This window comes from Culex pipiens, chromosome 3 (genome assembly GCF_016801865.2).
Source record: "Culex pipiens pallens isolate TS chromosome 3, TS_CPP_V2, whole genome shotgun sequence".
Classification (NCBI taxonomy): Eukaryota; Metazoa; Arthropoda; class Insecta; order Diptera; family Culicidae; genus Culex; species Culex pipiens.
In genome coordinates this window covers 11,919,481-11,940,140 of record NC_068939.1, presented here as the reverse complement: position 1 = coordinate 11,940,140, position 20,660 = coordinate 11,919,481, and the positions used below count along the sequence as shown (strand labels likewise).

The 20,660-nt window shown below is 37.3% G+C and overlaps 1 protein-coding gene across 6 annotated transcripts in view; it reads left to right on the top strand.

Annotated features, from left to right (window-relative positions):
* Positions 1-20,660, top strand: part of LOC120432601 (ribosomal protein S6 kinase beta-2) — a 70,445-nt gene that overhangs the window by 44,214 nt on the left and 5,571 nt on the right. For 5 of the 6 annotated variants that reach the window (XM_039597847.2, XM_039597843.2, XM_039597845.2 and 2 more), the window contains 8 exons: positions 14,807-14,974; positions 17,979-18,110; positions 18,174-18,307; positions 18,372-18,563; positions 18,654-18,744; positions 18,804-19,052; positions 19,115-19,222; positions 19,283-19,788. In XM_039597847.2, coding sequence (XP_039453781.1) covers positions 14,807-14,974; positions 17,979-18,110; positions 18,174-18,307; positions 18,372-18,563; positions 18,654-18,744; positions 18,804-19,052; positions 19,115-19,222; positions 19,283-19,788 — 1,580 coding nt within the window. Of the gene's footprint in view, positions 1-14,806; positions 14,975-17,978; positions 18,111-18,173; positions 18,308-18,371; positions 18,564-18,653; positions 18,745-18,803; positions 19,053-19,114; positions 19,223-19,282; positions 19,790-20,660 lie in introns of those variants that run through there. The other variant, XM_039597848.2, reaches the window with a different exon arrangement.

The following is a 20,660-nucleotide window of genomic DNA, read 5'->3' as shown; positions in this document are numbered from 1 at the left end:
AATGTTGAATTTTTAAATCTTTTTTTCCGATTCAATAATTTTGGCTCATAAATTTAAAAAAACAGAGCTGGAAAAATACACAAATATTTTGTACTCTTTTCAAGTATAAGGTCGATGGATTTTTTTTTGCCTCCTGATTTTTTAGCCGATTTGAAGGGGAGTTTACAAAAAAATTTAAAATATTTGCACCAGCCTAATAATAATTCAAATTATTTTTAAACCGTGTTTTTCCTTTGAAAATTAAAGAATTTTAAAATAAATTTTAAAATTTAGTTTTTTCCTTGGCAACCCTTTTTTAAAAAAAAACTCTGAAAATATTGAAATATTCAAATAAAACATGAAATGACTTCAAAATAGAGACATTTCATTTTTGAAGTATTTTTTTTTTTCATTTTCACCAACGGAGTCAAGAGTTGATGTTTTTTTTAATATATTTAACAGTTTTTGATATTTTTTTCGATCTTTTCTTTGAGGTTATATTTTTTCTGGAAAAGTCGAGAACACGAAAATGGGATTTGAATGGCTACTAGGGCGTCAAAAAAAACGGATTTTAGGAACAACCCCGGCTCTATTCCTTAGGAAAAATTAAACATCTGTGCCAATTTTAAGCCCAAAAGGTTAATGTTTAGGAGTCGCTATAGAACGTTAAAGTTATTAAATCTTCTCATACCAAATCGTCTTTTTTGAAGCTTTTCAGGATATAGGATCGGATCGCTTTACTCTCTTCGACAAAATTGTAGAGCGTTAAATTTCACATTAAAATCATATCTGCTTCCACGAAATTAACACCACATTTTGGGGGGAAAAAAAATCTTAAAATCTAGACTTGAACAGTCTTAAACTTTAATTAGGCCGTTGCAAATATTTTTTGAAGTTTATGTCCCTCGACTCTGACCAAAGTCGAGGAGGAGGGGGCAAAAAAATAAAAAAGTATAAAAAATTGAAATTACGAGCCACGGTATCAACATTTGAATGAAAAAAGTGTTTTAAAATGCATTATACACCTGTCCAGTTGTTTTGCCATCATTAGTTTCCAAAATATCTAAGTATTGACGAAAATTTTATTTTTTGCGAAAAATAACATTTTTGCGGTGCTGTACATTGGAATTTCATAAAAATTCAAAACATTTTAAACAAGCCCAAACATGCTAAATATGATTATCAATGCAGAAAAATGCATTTTAGATTGTTTTCAGTTGATTAGACTTCTATTTTCATGGAAATTTTTGAGTTTTTGCAAAAAAAAATTTTTGCCCCCTGATTTTTCAGACCAATTTTGAAGGGGATGGGGGGGAGGGGGGGCGACATAAACTTTGAAAAAAATTAGCAACGGCCTTACATCACGAAAAAAATACATAAAAATATTATTTTTTATAAAATAATCTTTTTCCGATTTCTAATTTTATTTGTTCAAAACTCTTCGGGTAAAGCTTAATGCTCAATTTATGTCTTGTTTCGTCGTTTATATTCCGGAATATTTGAGCTGTTAAAATTCGGAAAGAAACAAAAACTTTCCACCACTGACGCCAATTCCACCTCGTTATTGATGTCATTGAAATCGTCTGATGTCACGATAAAATATTTACCCGCGGTCTGGCGCCTTGACGTAAACGCAACCGACTCTTTTTTCGCACTTTTGTACGACTTGTACAGCAGGTACTGGTGGGTACATATAATCTACTCCGAAAAGCTCATAATAAAAATAACCTTGTTTTCGTGGTTTTCCAATGGGGCAATATTGAGCAGTGAATTTATTGCCGCGATAGCCATCTCCGCTGGGGCCTCCTAGGTTTATTAGGCTATATCTAATAATTTTTATCAACATCTTTTTTTTTCGTTTATTTTTCCACCGCAAGCCAAACTTCCGATCCATCATTCACCCACCATCCAACAACTACATTCATCTCGAACTTCATCTAATCATGCTTTGTGTGTGTGTTTTTGTAATAAAACTCACACCAACACCGCATTCGCCGGCGGAATACCTGCCGGCATAAGGTAAGAGGTTGGCCAGTCGTGAAGGCCGCTCGTAAACCATCGTCAATAATAACAGAGACGACCACGAGTTGGTTCGCCACAGACCTTTGTGACAAAGGTTGGCGCCAACTTGATGTTTTTTTTTTTTCTTTTGTTTTGGTAAAGCAAAAGTTAAATAAGTCATACTTAACGTGAATTTGGTATTTTTGACGTTTCTAGAAAGATTGTTGTGATGTCAAAATTTCGGCTTATTCCTTACCTCATGAAAGAGCTTGGTCAGATAGATACCGTTTGGAAGAAGTTTTTCAACGGACAAATCTGACCATGAAAGGCTCGAAATATGAAGCATGAGAGATTGAGTGACAAAGACTACAAAAAAAACTTTAATGCTGAATTTTTGTTTTGATTTTTATTGAATTTTGGTATTGAAAAGAAGAAAATAAATTTGCAAACTAATCAATTTTGTAAAATGTATTTTTCAAATAATTGAATTTTAGATTTGTTTTAAGGAAATTAATTCAAAATCGTTAAAAAGAAATTTAAGTTAACATTGAGTAAAAAAAGAAAATAAATAAGAAGTAAAAAACGGTCGACTTTGTCGCTCCTTTCGACGGTCCGTTTGCCGGTCGTCGTCGTCGTCAAAATATTTAGTTTGCACTACCTTGAACTCAAAATTTGGGGGTTGTTTGGTCGGGGCGGACACGCGTCTGGCTGATGGTGGTGGTGGTGGTGGACTGCTGATTCAGCCAAAGAAACACACACACTCACTCACCAATACCACCTTGGAAGCGGTTCAAGTTTGCACGCGTGTTAGACATTAAAACGCGATATGCGTGAAGGAAAACCCGGCAAAAAGAGCGAAATTTTTGCCGGCAAAAGAGGCTTTTACAACTTGAATGTGAAAGGAAGGAAACGACGAATCGATGGACGTGATATGGGAAAAAGATTTCGATATTTGGACTTGGGTTGTGAATTTGTATGTGTGTGATGGAATTGATGCCTGATTGTTGACAGAATTATTTAACAGAGCTGCGGTGCCGATCGATTCGATAACTGATTCGACATTCGTTTCTAATTTTGTGGAAGGAAATGTGACAGAGTTGGTGAACAACTAGATTTGTTTTTGCTTTTTCTATATTTTTCTTCATTATTATACTCTTTTTTTGGGAAAATATCTAGTAAAATAGTTAAGAGTAAAATGTTCCCAATTTGAAAAGAACGGTGATTTTACGAACAAAATGTTCTCGAATTACACTAACACAAATTTGTAATCATGTTTTGGCAGTTTAACATCACTGAGAATCACTGTTTTGGTGAATGACCTTCCCTTACTCCTATAGTCATGGTGGCCGATACTGTATAGGCACGGAATTGACAGGTCAAAGGTTTTGGGATCGAATTTCGTTACAGAAACTTTTTTTTCCATTGAAATTCTTTTTTTTTTGTTATTCATAACCTTTTCTTATTAGTTTAGAGAAAGCAAATGAAATATTTAATGAAATTTTACAATATTTTGGTAAAAAAAAGAAATTATTATTAAATACATATTTCAAAAACAAGTTTACAAATCCAACTGCATCCCCTCCCTTCGGTTCCAATGAATGAAACTCGAAGTGTGATATTCTTAGAAAGCATATACGACCGAAATCCACCCGCCCTCGATAGATTATTCGTGTGAAAATCCCGGTCGACGGCATCACGACCGGCGCCCTGTCACACGCGACGCTCCGACGATTGTTTTTAAAGGCGTCGTCGCCGGCACATGTGAGTTTTTGTTGTGTTAAATTTAGAACCCCCCCGGTTTACATTTGTACACGGAAATTACTTCACAATTTTTTTTTTGTGTGTGGGGTCTTATTTTTAGAACGTCGTCGCGCATTCCGCGGATGCTTCATTGTTTTACGGGTGTGTGATTTTCTCGAATTGGGGGAAGGTGGGAAGATTTTCGGTTTTGGATTTTGACACAATCGAAATGGGGAAAATTACTCACTCATTAGAAGAATTTGTATTTTTTTGTTTAAAATTAATCGATGAATCTACAAGAAAATTAAATGTTGGAGGTCATTTTATTACTCTTTTAGATTTTTTTTTTTGGTTTCAAAAAATCTTTTTCTTATGATATTTCCTTTTTAAAAATATATTTTTTTCAATTCATGACTCTGTATGAAGAATAAGTGCAGTTCGCTGCTCCCACATATTGCTTGCAATTTTTGGAATGTATGCAACAGCGACGAACTGCCCTAATCCTCCAAACAAATTTTAGAGAAAAACCATTCGGCCCTGTCTAAATTCAAAAAATTCAAGGTGCGCGTGTTTCTGGTAATCCCAAACTTCATGGTTCTCCTCGAGTTGAGCCTGCGCAGACATTTTTGACATTTTTTGAAGTCAGTGTTATTTTGAAATTTTATATCAAGAGTAGCTTTTGTAAGGGCTAACACAAATTTAAGCCATTTTGAAATGTTGGGCTTGATTTTTAAATTTCGAAATTATTTTTACCGACAAGAGCAGGAAAATTCACAGAAATTTCGGTTTTAACATTGAAAATCATACCAAAACTTTCCGAGGTATCACACTGGGAAAAACTCCATTTTCACTAATCTTTAACTTTTAGAAGCTGTATCAAATAAGTCAAAATATGTAAATTGTAAAAAAATGTCTCAGCTATAAAAAAAAAAAAAAAAATTGCAAGGGTGCTTTTGAAACTGGTGCACATTATCAAAAAAGCAGTAATTTTTGTTTGCAAATTTGATTTTAAATCTTAAGAAAGATTTAAGAATTTTTTATTGACAAAATATTTTTTTCCCAAAAATCACATTTTGCGCCACCCTAAACTGATTGTCTTTTTAAGGATACACAGCAACCAAGGAAGTTGTTGTCTTCTTATTCCAAAATTGTTCAACATACGGACCCAATCCTGAAATAATTTGATTTTAAAAATTGACAAATTTTGTTGTAAATCATTTTGGAAATAGTAGCTTAGGGATAAATTCAAAAATAAATCGATAGTTCCCGTAGCTTTGAAGATACAAAAATGTCTGTAACAATAATCTGGGTGCAAAAGCTCTGGTTGATGTGCACCGTTAAGTCCCCAAAAATCAATAAATTTCGAAAATTGGAAAATATTCTCTTTTGAGAATTCAAAATTAAGTTAAACAGTCAAATAAAAAATATTTTATTCCTTGCATCTTGTTGCTTTACTCTGAAAAGGCCTGATCATAACCTACAACTTTTCCGAAGGCACCAAATCGATCAGAAAATCTCCCAAGAATCCTAAGATACAGATTTTAAAATATTCTCTTGCAAATTTTGTATGACCAAATGTTTATTTTGACTAGAAGAATGCACGGACAAAGTTTCTTCCAAATAGAAAAAAAAACAAAAATAAAAGTCTCGACAAAATTGCGAAATTTGATGTCAAAATATTCTGTTTTTTTCTGATCGATTAAGTGTCTTTGGCAAAGATGAGAAATAATAATTAATAATTTCACCTTTCACACATATCCGTTTGGTAACCGAAAATGCCAGCAAAAAATGTAACACAAGGTGGTCATAATTAGACAGCGCCGATATTTCTCTTATTTTTAGATTTGTTTTAAAAATATTCAATTTGTTTTAATTTAATTTTAAAAAGAAAAAATAAAGTGTATTTTTTGTTACATCTGAAAATGAAGACAAAATTTGTTTTTGAAATTTGCGTCTTTTACGTGCACATTAAAAAAAATGTGTAAATTTGAATGTTGTAATATAAGAAAGTTGAATTTTACTACTTTTAAGGTCTAATCTTACCTCAATTTCGACTAAAAAATTGGCATTACTCCAGAAAAGTACTAAATTTACACATTTTGAGAGGTGAAAATACACATTTTCTCTAACATAAAAGATGTATCCATTCCCAGATGTAATAATTATGATTTTTTTACTGTGTGCAATAGCATTTTTTCCACAGAAAGTCAGGTCTATTTACATCTTAAAAGAGGTCTATTTTCATCTTAAAAGAGGTAATATAAATTTGTTAATTTTTTAACTGTGTTCCTTAGGAAGTCAAGAAATTGAAATTAAGGTATACAGTTTTGCAAAAAATATGTGTTTTCGAAAAAAGAAAATGTGAAGACATGGGTTTATTTCAGACCAAAATTTTAATTACCTTCGCAATCGTGTTCAATTAATTTAACAACGCTTTTTCACTAAACTCTTGAAATTATGGCTTAAGTAGTTAAATTCCTGTAAATCAGTTGAATTTCCAAGTGTTTGTATCAGCAAACATTAAAATATTAATAATATTATTTTGAGGGTATTATCACAGAGTAACACAGAGCGAGCAGTCCGAAGAAATGTCATTTTATATTTTGGCTCCATAAGGTTTGCAGGTAGCAGGCGTGCGATGTACCTGCGATGTACCACAAAGTGGAACCAAAAATCAAATGGCAGTAGTGACTCTGTCTTACTCTGTGGTATTATTGTGAACATTTTCATCTTCTCCAAATTCAATGTTGGTGGCATTTGGTCTGAAACTGTCTGCTGACAATTTTAGCATTAAAAAAAACGGGTTTCACGATATCTTATCACTGCCTTATCCAATTTGGCTAATATTTAGGAAAATTTGTCAAGTGGTTCCCGTGTACATGACGAAGGCCAAATTTCGAAAAGTTTATTTTAATTTTTTTTTTAAAAGGCTTGAAAATAGTTTTTTTTCATATCAAGAAGGCAGAAATTAGCTAATCAAAAAATCATAGTAATATTACATCTGGGAAGAGGTACATCTTTTATGTCAGAAAAAATGTGTAATTTTATCACTTCATAAAAGAGGTAATTATCAACCTTCCAGAATTATATCTTCCAAATTTACACAATTTTTTACTGTGTATTTTTTTTTATCTGGCCATGAGATATATCTTGAGAGTCTCCACTCAAATTCAAGCCAATTTGGTTCCAACCAGCCAAACAAAAACGCATTGCAAGTTTGCTTTCCCAAATTCCAAACATGAATTATATTTTGCTAAATCATATCCATAATTATTTTAATAAAACTTCCACGAGTGATAGAAAGTTCACTTTCGATTTTGTCAGATTTTTTTTATTTTTGGATAATTTTAATTGTAACCCCTTAAAATTTATTTTATCACAATCCTTCAAAACAAATAGGCACTCTTTTCAGCGATCCGACCGAGGAAAATGAGAAAAAAAAATTCCCTTTTCGAATGTTGTAGTAAGATCAAACATTTTCCCAAAAATCTTTAAATTGATTTTTTGAGCTTCCATTTAATAGATTTTCGAGAAAGAGTCAAGAGAAACTCGTCCTCTTTCAAATTACTCTCTCAATGAGTGCTCAGTGATACTCCGTTGTTCAAGATCGCTGGTGGCAACCTTTAATATCAATAAACAGTTTCTCTTATCAACTCTGAAACTAATCAGATTCTTATCATGTGACATGATGATGCTGTAAGCCGAACAACGGCGAGTTCGTCATTCGAGACTGAATTTCGTCATCTAGTGAAACGGAAGGAACCACCAAGCCAGGAGCCCCGAGATGACAGATGATTTATGAGTGAGGCGTTTACAGTTGCTTTCACCCCGCATTAGTACTGTTTACAAGGCTAATTGTTTGACTCTGGATTGTATTTTTAATGCCTTCAGTTTCGTCAAATAAGTAAAGTTGATATAAATGAAATTTAAATTAAAATCAACGCAATCTCGCGCAAAGCAATCAAAAACTTCGACATCAAAGTGTAACGAACTGTAACTCTGCGCGCGAATCAAAACAAAGTTGTAGGTCGTCAAGTTCAACCTCATCGCCACCAGTTGGAAAAAAGGTCGAAGGTCAAACGGGGTGTTTTCTACGTGTGTATATGTTTGCTGACTTCCACATACACTCACACGAAAACCAAAACAAACCCGCATTCAGAACGAACAACCAGTTCATAGAACTCTTTCAGACCGGGCCTGGACGACGTTATGCGAGTGTTCGTTTATGGCGGAAACTTAAATACACACTCCGCACTGCTGCTGCCAAGTCATCGAACCGCGCCGCCAGAGAGGATAAACACCTTTCGCAACTCACATCTGTCCCCCGCCGCTGCCGTTGGCTGGCTTGAAATAAAAGACGGCATCAGCTGTTTTCGTCGTTACTGCCGGGCGGTCCCTCCTCTAATCTGGTTATTCCCAGCCGCAGAAGCAGACAAGAAAGATGAGTCACTACTTAATTCACCCTCTTGAACACAGCACAGGAAGAGGTCATCAACCATTGCAGACTTCTCGGCAAAGAGAAAAGTGGCCAACTGACATAAACCTGACCCACGATGCGGAGTCGCTGGAAAATCCCGCAATTTGGCAAAACAAACAACCTTTACCGAAGGTTGAAACGTGGTCGGTGGCGCAAAATTCCTGGAAGCAAATCCAATAAACGATCCCATCACAGGACGTGATGGTGGTGTTTATTTTTGACTTGGTCAAAGCAATTCGCAGAAATGTTTCAAAAGTTGAAGTCGAAGCGCATTTATGTGCATTCGTAGTTCATAGTGCACATGAAATGTGCAAACTGCTAGGGCAACACAACAGCGAATGAATGCGATTTTAGTTCAGATAATGTCTTCAATACAGTTCAACGAACTCCGCCGTAACTGAGAATGCATCCCGGAAGGTTTCTGACCTGGGATTCATCGAACAGACAGACATCTCTCCCTCATAGAGGGGGGGAAGTAAACCCATAACAATAAATATCGTGTCAAGATCAGGCGCGCGCGTAAAAGGACAACTTTCCGCGCGCCTCGAGTGAGTTTAACATGCAACAGGAAGGAAGGATCTAGAACAGCTGCATCTTGCGGAGAGTTCAATGGACCCGTCCCGGCGGCACGTAATGGTGGCGGCCACAAATTAGGTGCGAGCAGATCCACTTAATCTCACCCTGTCAATATGAGGAGCCGCCCTAAGTGAGATATACTTAGGAAGGAAAAAAAACTAGGGATCTATTCGAGTGTGAAGTCACGCTCGTAGCTTCAAAGAGAGTGCGCGTTGTACATCTTCATTTCCGGTGTTGGTGATGGAAGATTGACTTCGGATAAAAACTTCTGAAAGAGAACATTCATGAATTCTATCAGTATTTTAGATCATGCTCAAAAAGGATGATTTCAGATTGATGGGAGATATATCGGATTTTTATAACTACCTAGAGCAGATGTATTTTACTTTGTTATACTTTTCGGGTTTCATCGATGGAACAACAACTTTTCCAAAGGCATCATTTCATTTTAAATTCAACAGCTTTCTATTTTTTTAGTTTGATTTAGTTTGGCCAAAAAACATTTTGATAGCCATAAATGTATAAGTTATAGCTTTAGTTTTTAGGTGGCTGTCATTTTACTATGTTTTTCGCATATTTTCTTGTTTGCTCGCGCATTTTAAAATGCTGTTTCTCTTCTGTTAATGTAAATCTCCCATTTTTTAATATGTTATGTGACTTTTTTTTGAGACTCTATTAAAAGTATTTTCAGACATAGGCTCTTTATTCCAGGCACGGTAATTTTTTTTAAGTTTTTCTTTTCAAAAGTACAATAAATAAGATTTAAACTACGAAATGGTAAGGTATAAACAATTATATTGTAAAAAAAAACAAAATCCATCAAACATAAATTACCATTTTTTTAGTGCATTGTTTCCAATTTATTACAATTTCGATTGATTTCAGGATTTTGTTCATAATTCGATAAAAAAAGCAATCAAAATACTCCTTTATTTTGATTTTGTTTTGTGGATACATAATGTATAAAAAGTTGAAATCTAGAGTGTTTTTTAAGGTCCTATAAGCTATTGTGTTTCATATGTTTATAGTACCTATTCAAAAAAAAACTTTTGAAATACACAATTTTTGAGCACAATGTTGCTTATTACTTTGAGAAAAAAATTTCTGTTCAGTTCTGGTAACTCTGATTTTAAGAGGTAAAAAGGGTTTCATTTTCTAGGTTCATCCATATAACCTTTATTTTTTTATTAATGGCATCAATAATGATATGATATTATAATAATATTATTACAGTCCAGACTCGATTATCCGTAGCCTCGATTATTCGAATTTTCGATTATCCGAAGTTCGATTATCCGAAGGTTTGTATGGGACTTCGAATAATCGAATCACCAACAAAAAAGTAAAACTCGTTTTTTATTTTTTTGTTTTTACATAATATTTACATTACATTTTTTCAATATTGTATCACCGCCATTTTGGCCGCCATCTTGGATTAAAAAATTCTAAATCATTTTAGCGTAGTTCAGGGGTCATACCGGAGCTCGACAGTCAAAAATTAGGCAACGAAAAAAAATTGATTCGATTATCCGAAGTGAAATTTTTCCGAGGCCATCGGATAATCGAATCTGGACTGTATCAAAAAATATGGGATTGTTGACAGATTTGGTTTAATTAAAAATCATTTTCATAATTTTCTGATGAATTTCACCTTCTACACTAGAATTTAGCTAAAATCATACAAAAAGAGCATATGCAATCATCAAATTTTCAACATGTCAAAATTCCACTTTTTTTACTGTGTATGCAATGTCACCGAGCAGTGCGTGGCCGAATGGTTACGCTGTCCGCTTTGTAAGCTGATGATTCTGGGTTCGATTCCCATCTGCTCCAACCTTCCATCGGATGAGGAAGTAAAACGTCGGTCCCGGCCTTAGTTGTTGTTAGGCCGTTAAGTCATTCCAGGTGTTGGAGTCGTCTCCATGCCATAAGTACAAACAACACACCAAACCAAGCCTACTCCGGTGGAATCGCTGGCGGCGGTTGGACTCGCAATCCAAAGGTCGTCAGTCCAAACACTGGGGTGGAAGGTTCCTTGGAGTAGAAAGAGGTTTGGGTGCCCTCCCCATTCAAGCCTTCGGACTCCTAGGTTCGAGCAGAAACTTGCAATAGAGACCACAAAAGACCCGGGGGTCGTTAATGTGGATGGTTTGATTTTTGATTTTGATTTGATTGCAATGTCAAAAATAACTAAAAAAAAATGTTGAAAATTATCGATCAATCCAATAAAACTGTTGAAACAACACTTGGAAATTGTATTTTTTTTATCAGAAAGATTAAACAAACTAAAAGGACTAATTTACTAGAATTTCGAAATTTTAAATATCCTGTGTCAAAAATAAAGCCATTTTACATAATTGCAAAAGTTTTTTATATACAAGTATCCATACAAAAAGGACTCGTGAATATTAGAAAATCTGTATCATAAGAATGAATGTTTTGATGGATTGGAGTCTTCGGCAAATATTTTATGATTTTTTTTTGCAAGAAAAAGATACACAGAAGAAAAAAATTCTGTGGTTTATGTAACTTTTTATACTTTAAGCGGAATTATTCAATTCAATTCGGTTTTATTTGTGAATAATCAAGTTACAATGAGTTCATTTAGGTACGCAACAGAGTTTTGGTGTTCCTTTCAGCTGTGTTTTACATCGTAATTCAATCGAAAAATTATTACTTATAACTATGGAATAGACAAGAGTAAGAAAAAGTTTTCAAAAAACTTACAGAAAGTGCAATAGGAAAAGGATAAATAGAGAGAAAGCTTAAAACTAGATCACAGACAAAAATAATCAATTATAGATGTGCTTGATCATCAGCTCCCCGAGGGCCAGAAATTGCTCCGCCTTGTTACGGCAGGTCCGAAACCTCGACATCATCTCCCCCGCGAGAGCAAAGAACTCTGGCAGGGTGAAGAGATCTTCCCCGGTGACTTTTTGCTGGGCCGTACTGCCGCTACCGGCAACGACCACGCTGGCAAACGAACGCCCCCATCCAGGAGGGATCGCTGGGTTGTCCGCTGGAACCGTACGCTGCCCAACTGCAGGAACGGCTGCGCTCGTACTTCGCTGAGGAGAGTGGGACGCTGCTGCTTTCTTCTTCCTCTTTTCCTGCTCCTCGAGGTAGGCCTTGCGCGCGACGCATCCGCGGTAATTGCCGGTATGGTTGCCGTCACAGTTCGCGCACTTTACGCGCGGCTTAGTTTGTTCTGCGTTTTCCCCCAAGTCCGCTTTTCGTGGCAGTGCGCACGCCTCCGAGGTGTGTGACTCACCGCACTTCACGCAGCGGGGCCGGAGGTTGCAGTTCCGTGAGCCGTGGCCGAATTTCTGGCAACGGTGGCATTGCGCTACGTCCGTCGGGTTCTTGGTGTAAAACCGCCAGTTTACCCAAAAACCGTCCAACGTCTTAGTCCGCCGCAGATCTTGGATCTTGACGGTGCCGCGGTCGAAGTACAACAGGTACAGGGTATGCGTACCCGTGACTGTTGTCTTTCGCGAGAGCACTTTTATCTCCCGTGGCTTTATTCCGGCGTTCGAAAGGTGTCGCTTCAGGTCGGCGATCGGACGGTCTTGGTAACCCTGCAAGACAACCTTAACAGGGGGCTTCTCTGGGTCGTATGTGTAGAAGTTGAAGTTGCTACGCTTCAGTTCTTCAAGCACCCGGTCGAAATCTTTTCTGTTCAGTGTGATCACTTGCACTGCCGACTTACCGATTTTCAGACAATATCCGAGGCCTTCCAGCAACTCGTCAACATCGTCCGCCAACGTGTCCAAAACAAAAATTGGAGGTGGTCTACGTTCCGTAGGAGAATTGTTCGTTTTTGGCGTGGGCACTTTTTCCGTGCACGACCATCGTCGTCGTCGTCGTCGTCGGTAGTGCTGCTACCGTCGGTGTTGTTATTTTCTTCGTCGTCGCTCAGCATCTGGAACTCGTTCCTGATGGGGATGTTGGCGGATGTTGATGTGCCACTAGTTGTGGCACCGGAAGTACCGGAACGGGTTCGCACTGGTGATCTCGGAACATATCCGGGATGTAGTAACTTTTTGTCGATTCCTTCTGCGCTCACTCTCCCCTGCGCGATGGCGGTCGACACGGCGTTGGTTTGTTTACCTTTCTGCACACGGCCGGTAGACGAACTTCGCGGGTTTTTCGAGGCCGCACTCGAACTGCCACGGCCACGGCCGGCCCTTGGCATGCTGGAGAAGCAAACTCGCGGGTAATCAAAATCAATTACGGCGAAAAAATCCGAAAAAAACGATAGAGCACTGAGCACTTGACTGCTGCTTGCTCGCGTGCATACACGGAGGTGTTAAAGCGGAATTAACAAAATACCTATGTCATTAATTTGAAATTTAAAAAAAAAACATTTTTTGGGATACTAAAAAAGAGATATGTTGCGCCAGAAACTAGAATGGTGCAAAATCTGATATCTGGTTATGTTTTTCTTGAAAATATGGTGACAAAACATGGTCAAATAATATTTTAATATTCAAATTATCCAAATCGAAAATTACATAATTTTTTTAAGTGCATTGAATATCTAGGTTGATATTGTCAAAAAATGTCTTTAATTTTTTTTTATTGATGAGATACGGCCTCTTTGAATATATAAGTTTTTCTGATTGTTGCGCTCCTCCAGTATCAACATATTCCAAGTCTGCTACAAATTATAGCTTTCCATAATTTCGCTGCCGGTCAGCGGGTATTTGATTGGAGACAAACACACACACATATCAATCTAAACAACTTAAAACTCAAACACGTAAAAATAAACGTTAAAGTCATTTACAAATGTTCACCATTTTCGTGATTTTAGGATTTAAGGTGTTGAGATTGCTTTAACATGAAATTTTAAAGAAATTTATCAGGACATAGAAAAATAATAACTGTAAGCTGTTAACACTATTTCACTAGTCAATGTCGATGAAGTCTAGGTGACGAGCATCGTGATAAAATCCCATTCAGGGAATCGGAAGGGGATTCCCAGAACTGTTATGTACACAGCAAAAAAAAGTTGAATTTTGGAATGTTGAAAATTTGGTTGGTTGAATATTAATCATTTTTTGAGTAATATTACTCAAAAAATGTGTAAAAATGTGAACCTGATGAATATTCATCAGAAACTGATGAAAATTCATCAATTCCTGATGTAATATTACACATATTTTTTGCCACAAAATCTGTCACCATTTCCTGATGAATATTACCATCATTTTTTTTTCTGTGTAATTGATCTGCCAACCCCAGTTATTCGCAGTATTTCCCACTTGTTGACAAAGTGTAATATTTGCAAACAACAAACTCACACTATCGTGTAATCATCACTGTGCAAAAAAAAAAGAGTTCATCAACAACCACTTTGACGCCACGAATCTTCCATAGAAAAATAAAAACCAGCTTTATTTACATACATGGCAAATCTCTCACATTCACCAGCCCGTTTTCATTCATTCATTCATCCGCTTAGTTTATTACGACTTTGACAGTGAAATTTGAGGTCCCGTCTGAGCTGAGCTGGTGGTCACATTTTATTTTTGTCATTTTTAATAATGATGGCACCTCCTCGACTCAACCTTCTCTTCCTACCCCCTTGCATAACAATAATAATCGTAAAATAGAAACACGATTGCTGACTGTGTGTCGTGTCGATGAATGAATGGAAAATGGCGTTTTGAATGAATTGATGATAAAGCGATTTTTGGGTTGAGTGGTGCTGAACCATATAAAAATGATAATAAAAATGTTGAACCAAAATAAAAATACAAACCTCATCTTGTTGGATGAATGTTTAAAATAATTGTTATGATAAAAAATCTCAAATCTACACGGACAAAAATCATTCAGAAATCATGAGTTTTTCATACTTTTCATTTTTTCATGAGTTATTTTCACGGAGTCGTGAACAAAAATTCATTAGTTTGTGATTATTATAACCAAATATAATCATTATCTTTTAATGACAAATAAATAAATAAAAATCAATGATCAATGCAAAATTCTAATCAACTTTCTCTTCTTCCCAACTATTTGCAGGTCGATCTGGAGCCGGAGCTACACATCCACAGCAACCTGGACGCGGACGGGTCCGAGACGATCCCCCTCTCGGAGGACATTGTCAACCCGGGCCGGATAAAGCTGGGCCCGCAGGACTTTGAGCTGAAGAAGGTGCTCGGAAAGGGCGGCTACGGCAAAGTCTTCCAAGTGAGTATGGCGTCATTTGGCTGGCAGTAGTGCAACGCAACGAGTAATGTTCGCTGCCTTTGTTTTATGATTCAATGCAGAATGGGTGAAGGAATTATTACTTGGAAGTTATCACTTGCGCGTTGCAACTTTTATGGTCGAGAGTATAAAGAAAAAGTACAGTAACTTTAAAAATTGCGTACTAAAAAGGAACAACATTGACAGGAAATTAAATTATTGTCTGGGCCCTTGGCTACAAGTGAGGATGATGATTCGTTCAAAGTGTTGAGGTGATAACAACCAGCTAGGACAGGATTAAATGTGATAATTATATTGCTTACACGTGCCACACCACATGATAGCAGGTCGGAGGAAGGAACTGGTTTGGTTGAGCACTCTTGTAACACGTTTTCTGCATATAGATAAGACACAAGATCTGCGAATTGAACAAGAAATCAAGGGGTAGCAAAATATTGTTTCCTAATAATTAAAAATTAATTTGATATGAAGGTGCGAATTGTATTACTTAAACTTTTCAGTTGTATTTCATGTTTTCCCAGAAAGAGCAATTCTCTACAAAATTTGAGTCTAACAAATTTCAGCATTTTTGTATCACCCATTCTCACCCCCAGACCCGATCTCACCCCTGATGACGGTATTGTTCATTTTTTTTTTTTATTTAGCACATGCTTTGTGAGGGCCTTCAATCAAAGAAGCCATTTTGTGTAATTGGGTCACCCATACAAGTCTCCATACAATTTTGGCAGCTTTCCATTCAAAAATGTTAAGTATAGGGGGAGGGGGGGCAGAATGTCCCGCCTAAGTAAAATGCGCCAAAAACCATAGAAAAACATGAAAACTTATGAATTCAGTGTAGTAGGCTTATGCTTTGGGATGTTTCCTTCAATGTTATATACTTGGTTGATGAAATTTTTTAGCTTAAAACTGTTTTTGAGCCACTTTAAAAAAAAAGTTTTTTCGACTTTTTTTCCAGGGTGCGGGGCAGAATGGGCCACCTTAGAAAACAAGCCATTTTGTCTAATACAACGTTGAAGGGAGATAAGAAATGACTTAAGGTACCTTTCTAACATAGTTTCCATGAAGTTAGACCACTTTAATAAAAATAGTCACTTATCAAAACAAAATTTTTAAAATAGTGTTAATATGTTGAAAAAGGACACTATTTTTACAAATATTCATCAAAACAACTAAAAAATCAACTAATTTTGCATTAAACGTGATTTGTGAAGCTACCAGGAGTGAAATAATTCATTTAATCCAAATTTCATAACTTTTGATTGTTTTTATAAGGCAGGATAAGGGTGGTCCATTCTGCCCCCAAGTGGATTTTAATTTAACACTTCCACCACCAAGTCTCTAAATGGTTTCAAGGTTCCGTTGTTGTTTGTATACCTTGGTAGTAACATCTAGTAACGTTATAAGCATTGAGCAAACTTTTTTAAACAATCCAACTTTTCAGAAAGCTTTTTTAAAAACCTCAAAATAAACAACATTTGCGTGGTTTTTCAATAAATTTACATTTTTGCTCATAATTCGAAAAATACAATTAATTCAAACGTCGTTTTCGGTATGGTGATGTTATTTGACGTCCTTTATAAGACCCTTGCCTTACAATTGGTCTAAATCCATTCTAAAGCCCAAAACCAAGGGTGGCCCATTCTGCCCCCCTGGTCCATTCTGCCCCCCCCCCCCCTGCCCCTACACATTTTTTTCGAAAGATCATAACTTTGATTGTACTTTTCTATGCTCAAAATTTGCTGGTTTCGACTTTTTTTTTAATTTTCTGTAATATGGTAATTTTATAAAATCTTAATCTAATGCAATTCAGAAGAAATTTCGTTCTTATGAAATTCAACAAAATTATGTTTTGAGTAGTTCTAAATCTTATTCTATCAATTTTTAAATTGTAGGGTGTGTAGCAAGTCAAATATTTGTGAAACAAGTTTTAAAAAATCAAAACATTTGGTTCAAATTAAAGATTTAAATAAAAATTAAATCCAACATAAAAACTGGAATTCTGGGTTAATTGAAATAGGCAACATTTAGTACCCAAAAAAGTATAGGTCATCGCTGAAAATTTGAAGTTATCGCTGTTTTAGTAAAAAAGTTATTTTTTACCTGTTTTCAGTGATTGTCCACGCTCCATACAAAATAGATTTATTTTGTATGGAAATTGTATGGAAACGATGGGGGGAGGGGAGGGGGTGTTCCGAGATTTAAAAAAAGTTTCCACGTGATTTATGGATGGTCCCTTCCCAAAATCTTAATTTTAAATTTTTTGATTTTCTTATTTTAGGGGACAAAACCCCGCAACTTTTGAGCCACAGAGAAGAACGCCACAAAAATTTCCGCCGGTCCGCCGAAATCAAATTTTTGTATGTCTAAGTAGAAAAAAAAAATCATACTTTTTTTTTAAATACGGATTTCGTGAAAACAAATTCTGTGAAAAAAAAAATCTGAATAATCCTCATCAATTCCTACAACTTTGCCGAAGACACTTTCAAATATTTACGTACATTTTTTGTAAAGTTTGAGCCAAATAAAAACAACTGAAATAAAATTAAAAAAAAAAACGAATTCGGGGATAATTGCCCAATAGAAAATGCCCATATATCTATAAATTCATAAAATATTCTTCTTTTCCGATGTGTCGTCCCATATTTTTTAATAGGCTGAATTTGCCCAAATGAATTTTACACCTATGTACGAAAATCCAAATAGGACAGTTATAATTACAACTATTGATTACATGAAACTTTACCTCGGTGGATTTGATACTGACACATGATTGACATGTATATCGGAACAAAGTTTTCCCCAAAGTTTCCCCCTTAGGGACTATCAAAAACTGTGTAAAGAGGGCAGTTCCACAGGGGAAATTACCACCCCATCATATATTCATTCGGCGAAGAGGGAAAACAGCTTTCAATTGACCTAATTTCACTTTCTATCAAAAACCCACAAAATCACTGATGAACTTCCCACTCGTATCTCCCGTCAACAGGTCAGAAAAACAACCGGTGCCGACGCCAACGCCTACTTCGCCATGAAGGTGCTGAAGAAGGCTTCGATAGTTAGGAATCAAAAAGACACAGCCCACACACGTGCGGAGCGAAACATCCTGGAAGCCGTGCGGGTGAGTTATTCCAACTTTGCCATGAAAGTTCGATTTCTAATTAGAGGTGTTTTTTTCTTGCAGCATCCATTTATAGTTGAATTAGTGTACGCCTTCCAGACAGGCGGAAAATTGTATTTAATCCTAGAGTATCTCAGCGGCGGCGAGCTGTTTATGCATTTAGAGCGCGAAGGAATCTTCCTGGAGGACACCACATGGTGAGTTTCGGAAGGACCGTTTTTTTTTTGGAGGTCAATTTTCTAATTTTTTCCCTTTTTGCAGCTTTTACCTGTGCGAGATCATTCTGGCGCTCGAGCACCTGCACAACCTCGGTATCATCTACCGGGATCTGAAGCCGGAGAACGTGCTGCTGGACGCGCAGGGCCACGTCAAGCTGACCGACTTTGGCCTGTGCAAGGAGCACATCCAGGAGGGCATCGTGACGCACACCTTCTGCGGCACCATTGAGTACATGTGAGTATGTTGGTGTGTTTTTGTGTTTTGTTTTGCGTTTTGGTTATGTTGTTTTTAAGATTACTAAACAACAAATTTCTTTTTTTGCAGGGCACCAGAAATCCTAACCAGAAGTGGCCACGGCAAAGCCGTCGATTGGTGGTCTTTAGGGGCTCTCATGTTTGACATGTTAACAGGAATGGTGAGTTCGTCCCTTGAAGAAGTCTTTCTAGACGTAAGACGATTTTTCTTCCTTTGTAGCCTCCCTTCACGGCGGACAACCGCAAAAACACCATCGATGCCATCCTCAAGGGAAAGCTCAACATCCCGGCGTATCTGGCGACGGACTCGCGCGATCTGATCCGCCGGCTCATGAAGCGCCAGGTGTCGCAGCGGCTCGGCAGTAGTCCGACGGATGGCCAGGCCGTCCGGGCGCACTCCTTCTTCAAGAACGTCAACTGGGACGACGTGCTGGCGAGACGGCTGGATCCGCCGATTAAGCCAATTTTGGTGAGTTTAGTTGATTGGAAAAAAGGAGAATCATTGAACTGACCATTTATTTCTCTCTGCAGCGAAGTGAAGACGACGTCTCCCAGTTCGATACCAAATTCACCAAACAGATACCGGTAGATTCGCCCGACGACTCGACACTCAGTGAAAGTGCCAACTTAATCTTTCAGGTAAGGCTTCTTTTAAAATCAAACTATAGCAACATAACTCAACAAATTTTCCTCCCTCAGGGATTCACCTACGTCGCCCCGTCGGTCCTCGAGGAGATGCAGCAGCCGCGCGTTGTGACGGCCCGCTCGCCCCGCCGGATGCCCCGCCATCACCACCACCACCATCACGGAGGCAACCACAGCGGCAACAGTGGCGGTGCCGGCCACAGCCACAGCATACACAACCACCGGATGGGCGGAATCAGCATCGAAAACGGCGGCATCACGCTCGCCGACGAACAGATGCTGAGCATGCCCCGGTCACAGACGCTGGCCGCCGGAGCGCCCCACAGCAGCAACCACCATCTCCACCATCAGCAACAGCAGCACCAACACCAGCAGCAGCAGCAGAATCACCATCATACGCAGGCGCCGTCGGCGATACGGACGCAGCAGTTTGCGGGTGCGACGGGGGTGGCCGGACCAGCCAACTCGCGGCACACGCCGGCCCACCTGCAACCGTTTGCGCCGCGGCCATCCCCTCAGGACGAAATGATGGAAGTGTACCCGGAGCTGCCGATTTCATAGTGAGTAGCGTTTTTTCGGTCGGATTATTTTTAAAGAACTTGTAAATATTTTTTATAAACTTTTTCCTTAACATTATGATTTTTGCCTTCCTCACCTTACTGAGGAAAGGCTATAAAATCACTCGAAAAATGAACTTTTTAATTAGACCTCCTAGACCTACCGTCATTTAATGACTCAGAATCACCAGCTGAGCAAATGTATGTGTGTTTGGCTGTATGTAGACATGTATACCAAATCAATGTCACTGGAATATCTCGTCACTGACTGAGCCGATTTGGACCGTATTGGCCTCATTCGATTCGTCTTGGGGTCCCATAAGTCACATCAAAAGTTATGCTTAAAAAACTGCTGCATATAAATTTTACAATTTGCAAAAAAGGGTGGTTTTTGCATGGAACCTGCCATATTATATATTTTTAGAATGGATCTGTAATGACCTTTCTTGTGGATTCAGAATTTTCAAGATCTGACTTACCTATCTAAAATAACAAGCAATTTAAAAAATGCTCTGAATTTACATAACCTCAACCTATTTCCACACGGTGGTGTATGTAAAATGCAACAAAATAAAAAAGTATGAAAATAGAAATTACGAGCCATGGTTTTAACATTTTACTGAAAAAGTGTTTTAAAATGCATTATACACCTGTCCAGTTGTTTTGACATCATTAGTTTCCAAAATATCTAAGTATTGACGAAAATTTTATTTTTTGCGAAAAATAAATTTTTTGCTGTGCTGTACATTGAAATTTCATAAAAATTCAAAACATTTTTAAACAACCCAAACATGCTCAATATGGTTATCAATGCAGAAAAATGCATTTTAGATTGTTTTCAGTTGATTAGACTTCTATTTTCATGGAAATTTTGG